This window comes from Mya arenaria, chromosome 9, assembly GCF_026914265.1.
Source record: "Mya arenaria isolate MELC-2E11 chromosome 9, ASM2691426v1".
NCBI classification, from domain to species: Eukaryota; Metazoa; Mollusca; class Bivalvia; order Myida; family Myidae; genus Mya; species Mya arenaria.
In genome coordinates this window covers 15,921,020-15,927,062 of record NC_069130.1, presented here as the reverse complement: position 1 = coordinate 15,927,062, position 6,043 = coordinate 15,921,020, and the positions used below count along the sequence as shown (strand labels likewise).

Below are 6,043 nucleotides of genomic sequence, written 5' to 3'. Positions count from 1 at the left end.
GGCGATAAAAAGCAAACAGCAGTTAGCAAATACGAGTCAGCGAACAGAATGTCCCGTACGTCTTTCCATATATATCATACTTAGTTCGTCTCTACCTTATTAACAAACGTACTCTACTCATTAATTGTTCAATATTTGTCCCTTTGTATTTGTTCCATGTGTTCACAATTCTTTGTTGAGCAGATGAGATAAGTTGTGTGAATAAAACATTCATAAATAACTCGATTAGAAATGCATGGAGTTAAAATGTTTCTTTTATGTTTAATGGCCATGAGTATGATTAATTTTTCAGGTATGTTCAACGTTTCTATGATTTGTTAAACTTTATTCTTCTTTTAAGATAAAATATATTTGGTTCTGTTTAGTTTAACAGATTTGCAAACAACGTTTAAACCCTGTTTATGCTTTTTGATAGCACGGGGTATATCGCCTTTTGTTCATGTTTAAGATAAGCAAGCAGTTTATCGAGCATACGAATGCTCACTGTAGTGGAAGGACTATTGACTATTGTATACATGTATGCATACAACTTCATTTGTAGTTTAAAGCTGCACTTTCAAAGATATAACATTTTTACAACTTTTTTATTTTTTGTCTTTAAAAGAGCAAATGTTAGCATAAATTTCTACAAACCAATGATCGTAGATTTTAATATGTCCGTTCGAAAGTTAATGCTTTATGGCTTAAACCGTTACTAACGGGTTGAGAAATATGCATAAAACATTATTTTTTGAACTTAAATATAAAAATCTGCGATCTAATTCTTTGTCAGCAGTCTTATATGATTGATTTCCATGAATTGTTGCAAATATTGGCTCGGTCAAAGACAAAAAATAACAAAAAAGGTTGTCAAAATGTTCAATCTGTGAGAGTGCAGCTTTAAGTAATGTATTCACTGTCAAATGGTTAAAAGTGTAAACTTTCGATTGCTGTATTACGTGGCAATAAAGCATCGCTATTTATGATTTGATTTCTTTTCTAAAGTTGTAAGCGGGTAGTAAATGGATACATTTTAGACAAATGTTAAGTTCGAAAGCCATGACAAAGTGAACCCCTGTGTGTTTGTTTGTTTGTTGTGCTGACCGTTCCATGGCGGTGACCCGAGAGGCTGTGGTTGAATATGTATTAATGTGTGTGTGTTTTGTGTTGTTAGTTCATTGTGTGTTTCTTGTTTAGTGTCTTCCACAGTACAAAAGGAGTACAGGACTTTAAGGACGAAAACACGAAATCACCAAAAAGCCAAATTCTTTATCTTTTGAAAATACAATTGTTAACTAGCACGATATATGTGAAGGTATTTTGAAATCCAAGCAATTAATAAACACTTTTTTATCTGATTTTGGCCCAAACTATATATGTGTTTTTTTCTACGAAAACTTGTAACAAATTTAGAATTGCTTTTCCTACCAAACTACTCATGTTGCGTTTTGTTGATTGATTCAATTGGAAGACAGATATTTGCCCTTAATATTGTGAAAAGAAAATGAATTCAAGTCACCATTTTGCACTATTCTTTTGAATAAATTTCTCATTTTAAACCAATAGGTAGTCACAAAATATTGTGATGACAAAAAAACTGTCATAAAGACTTTTCGTAAATTTGAAACACCATTTCAAAAAATAACGTATATAAAGTTTATGTGTAAAAATGGTCTTACCCCATAAACACCAAAACATATTGGAAATCATTTTTCTCTCGAGCTAAGGTGTATCAAAACAAAATGTAAAACAAATCATTAATATTTGCCTTTTTCACACACTTTTGCACTATGGAATTCCTTAAACATTTTTGAAAGAACATCATGATACAATGTTTGTCAGTTATTCAGTCAGATTGTTATGCGTTTAAGTTAACATAAAAGCGACACTGAATGCTTCATAATTATATAATTATAGGAAGCCTAGCGCCTGATTATATTTGTTCCGATGTGTGTGAAATCGAAGATGCTTTTCAGAGGTCAGGCTGCGAGCCCATCGGATACATCAGAACGATTACAAACGACTCATGCACGTAAGTTGACGTCTTTCAAGAAATATTATTAATCAAGGTGTCCGGTTAGCACACTGGTTAGTGCTATCGCTTCTCACCTAGGCGGCCCGGGCTAGATTCTTGGCCTGGGTCATCATTCCGGACAAGTGGGTTTCCTCCGGTTCCCCCACAACACAAGAACACACTCCCTCACACCATTGTGCTTACGCCTGAGACTATGTTTAAGTAACCAATTTTTTCTTACAATCGTTGTTAAATATATACTGTTAAAATTAATCTCAGTCAATCCTTCAATCATTTCTAAGGAACTTTAAAGTTATCAAATGACTTACCACAGAGGTTAAGGATAGACTTACAAATATATTTTGGAATGTTGCATGTTGTGTATTCCGTAGTGGAATATGTTGTTAAAATTTAGTTATATACTTACAACTCTATTACCTTACCCAATGTTTTAAATACAGAATAATGGCATTGTACGATTTTCGTATTTTCCAGAACCGTAAACGAGTTGCTGCATTGCATTGCTGAATCCATTTATGGCTACAGAGAGCGAGAACATAGAGAGGCTTGTGTTCTGCACATGCGCACTGCCATCCAGGACAGACACATAGACTCTATGTTTCCAGCATGGCCTTTTAAATGGAAATTCTGTAGCAGTAAGCTTCTTATTGTCAGGGTGCCAATTTCTTATAAATGTTAATGTTATCTTTCAAGTCAATAGTCGTTTACAAATATACACATGTATTTCCGATTGTTCGATAACTGTTTTTATGCCCCCGAAGGTGGGCATATTAAAATCGCACCGTCCGTCCGTCCGTGTGCCCGGCTCAATAACTCGTGTCCGGGCTGTAACTTTCCCTTGTATAAACAGATTTTTAAATAACTTGCCACATGTGTTCCACATACCTAGACGAGGTGTCGCGTGCAAGACCCGTGTCCCTACCTCTTAGGTCAAGGTCACACTTAGTGTTTATTCACAATGGAGTGCTGCATATAAGGATATAGAGTATAGGTTGTCGTGTCCAGGCTTTAACTTTCCCTTGTATGGACATATTTTAAAATAACTTGCCACATGTGTTCCACATACAAAGACAACGTGTCGCGTGCAAGACCCGTGTCCCTACCTCTAAGGTCAAGGTCACACTTAGGTGTTTATTCATAATGAAGTGCTGCATATAATGACATAGATTATAGGTTGTCGTGTCCGGGCTGTAAGTTTCCCTTGTATGGACTAATTTTAAAATAACATGCCACATGTGTTCGACATACCAAGACGACGTGTCGCGTGAAAGACCCGTGTCCCTACCTCTTATGTCAAGGTCACACTTACGTGTTTATTCACAATGGAGTGCTGCATATAAGGACATAGAGTATAGGTTGTCGTGTCCGGGCTTTAACTCCCTCTTGTATGGACAGATTTTTAAATAACTTGCCACATGTGTTCGACATACCAAGACGACGTGTCGCGTGCAAGACCCGTGTCCCTACCTCTTAGGTCAAGGTCACAATTGTTTATTCACAATGGAGTGCTGCTTATAAGGACATAGAGTAAAGGTTGTCGTGTCCGGGCTGTAACTTCCCCTTGTATTGACATATCTTAAAATAACTTGCCACATGTGTTTGACATACCAAGAAGACGTGTCCCGAGCAAGACCCGTGTCCCTACCTTTAAGGTCAAGGTCACACTTGGGTTTTTATTCACAATGGAATGCTGCATATATCGACATAAAGTATAGGTTGTCATGTCCGGGCTGTAACTTTCTCTTGTATTGACAGCTTTTAAAATGAATTGCCACATGTGTTTGACATACGAAGACGACGTGGTGCATGCAAGGCCCGTGTCCTTACCTCTAAGGTCAAGGTCACACTTAGTGTTTATTCACAATGAAATACTGCATATAAGGACATAGACATAGGTTTCCGTGTCGGGCTGTTAACTTTTCTTGTATGGACAGATTTTAAAATAACATGAGTTCGATATACCAAGACGACGTGTCGCGTGCAAGACCCATGTCCCTACCTCTAAGGTGAAAGATACACTTAGTGTTTATTCACAATGGAATGCTGAATATAAGGACATATGAGTGTAGGTTGTCAAGTATAGGAAGTATTAATTGTTCAGAGGCAATTTAAAATAACTTGCTATATGTATTTGACACGTAAAGGCAAGATCAACTTTTTATGTACTGACCATGTTCATAGGTCAATGTCACATTCGGGGGCATTCGTCACATACTGTGACAGCTCTTGTTTATTATATATTTTGGGAAAAGGGGGCTATAAATTAGTTGCTTTCGTTGCATCGCGTCTCGATCTACCTCGTCCCATACATGTAAATATTGTTGCGTATTTAGCGCAATAAACATTAAACATCAACTAATGAAGCTTCAAAGGAATGATGGGCAGCATGAGTTTTTTGCACCTTCCATAGCGTCCCGTGCTGTTTCGTCCATATATATTTTGGCGTATATTACATTAAACATTCACTAATGAAGCTTCAAAGGAAATAATGGCAGCATGAGTTTTTTGCACCTTCCATAGCGTCCCGTGCTGTTTCGTCCATATATATTTTGGCGTATATTACATTAAACATTCACTAATGAAGCTTCAAAGGAATGATGGGCAGCATGAGTTTTTTGCACCTTCCATAGCGTCCCGTGCTGTTTCGTCCATATATATTTTGGCGTATATTACATTAAATATTCACTAATGAAGCTTCAAAGGTATGATTGGCAGCATGATCAATTTTGCATATACACTCGGGTATTCATAACGATTTTTGTAGCTATTTATCTTTACCTACAATGACTATTTTTATTCTTCCTCAAGAGCATTATTTACGGAAGACGATCAAGGACAAAACATACTGTTGTTGTAATTGTTCGTGGCGTACGTAATTGTCTTGAAACGTTCCAACGTCAGCTTAATTAATTAATATTACAATGGATTTATTTTAAAATATTTCAGGGGTATGGTGTGAAATCAGACACGAGTACACTGATGCTCAATTCAGTTGTATTTTCTGGTGCCTTGGGGGTCCTGCAGCTATAGGATTTACAGGAGTTCTAGCTCTCATAGGCCTTGTTACATTTGGTCTGCCAGCTTTGGGTTTTGGAGCTGCGGGAATAATGGCCAATTCAATTGCCGCCTCCCTCATGGCCTGGTGGGGCGGGGCAGTTCCTGCAGGAGGCATCATCGCCACCATGCAGTCGGTTGCTGTCTTAGGAATCGGCTACCAGGCAATTTTGGCCACGTTGTTCTCAGCAGCTGCTATCTCAAGAGCTGCGATGGATTGTAATTGCTGCGAAAAGTAATCAATAAATATAAAGAACTAAGGCAGTATACTGGCTTAACATCTGTAGCAAATAAATATTTACTCGGAAAGTCGTATTCAAATCATAACATGTAAATTGAATATAAGTTTACCAATTAGTGATAAACTTATAATAACTTTCAGTTTCATGTAGAAAGAAAATGCTTTACAGGAGTTCTAGCTTTTATAGGCCTTGTTACACTTTGTCTGCTAGCTTTGGGTTTTGGAGCTGCGGGGATAATGGCCAATTCCATCGCCGCCTCCCTCATGGCCTGGTGGGGCGGGGCAGTTCCTGCAGGAGGCATCATCGCCACCATGCATTCTTCTTAATATTATTATTATTATTATTATTATTTTTATCACCATCTCTACCGTGTTGTTTTCTGAAAAACGTCGTTTTAGTACATACTTTATAAAACATTAAATATACATGTATGTCCTCTTTTAACTTACGTTATCTTGGTCTCATAATAAAATGTACGAACCACATGATGAGTGTAAACAGTGATTAAAACATTTCGAAAATTATGGAATGCCCGGCTGACACGAAAGATGGCAAAAATACCACTGCGACCACGAAACTGCACTTGATGCGGATCTATTAATGTTTAATTGCGCTACGATAATGAGATTGCAGACTTATAAAACAATGTCATTTGCCCTATTGAATCTGTCGTTGAAACTGTTACACGCTTATTAATCTGTCATCTTGAAACTGAGTACAAGTATTGAGCAAT

At 37.2% G+C, this 6,043-nt stretch overlaps 1 protein-coding gene across 1 annotated transcript; it reads left to right on the top strand.

Moving 5' to 3' along the window:
• Positions 1-202: 202 nt before the first annotated feature.
• Positions 203-5,746, top strand: LOC128246775 (uncharacterized). Its single transcript, XM_052965211.1, has 4 exons — positions 203-292; positions 1,897-2,011; positions 2,489-2,649; positions 4,961-5,746. Exons 1-4 carry the CDS (start codon positions 232-234, stop codon positions 5,305-5,307), a joined length of 684 nt encoding a protein of 227 aa, XP_052821171.1. The 5' UTR covers positions 203-231; the 3' UTR covers positions 5,308-5,746.
• Positions 5,747-6,043: the final 297 nt, after the last annotated feature.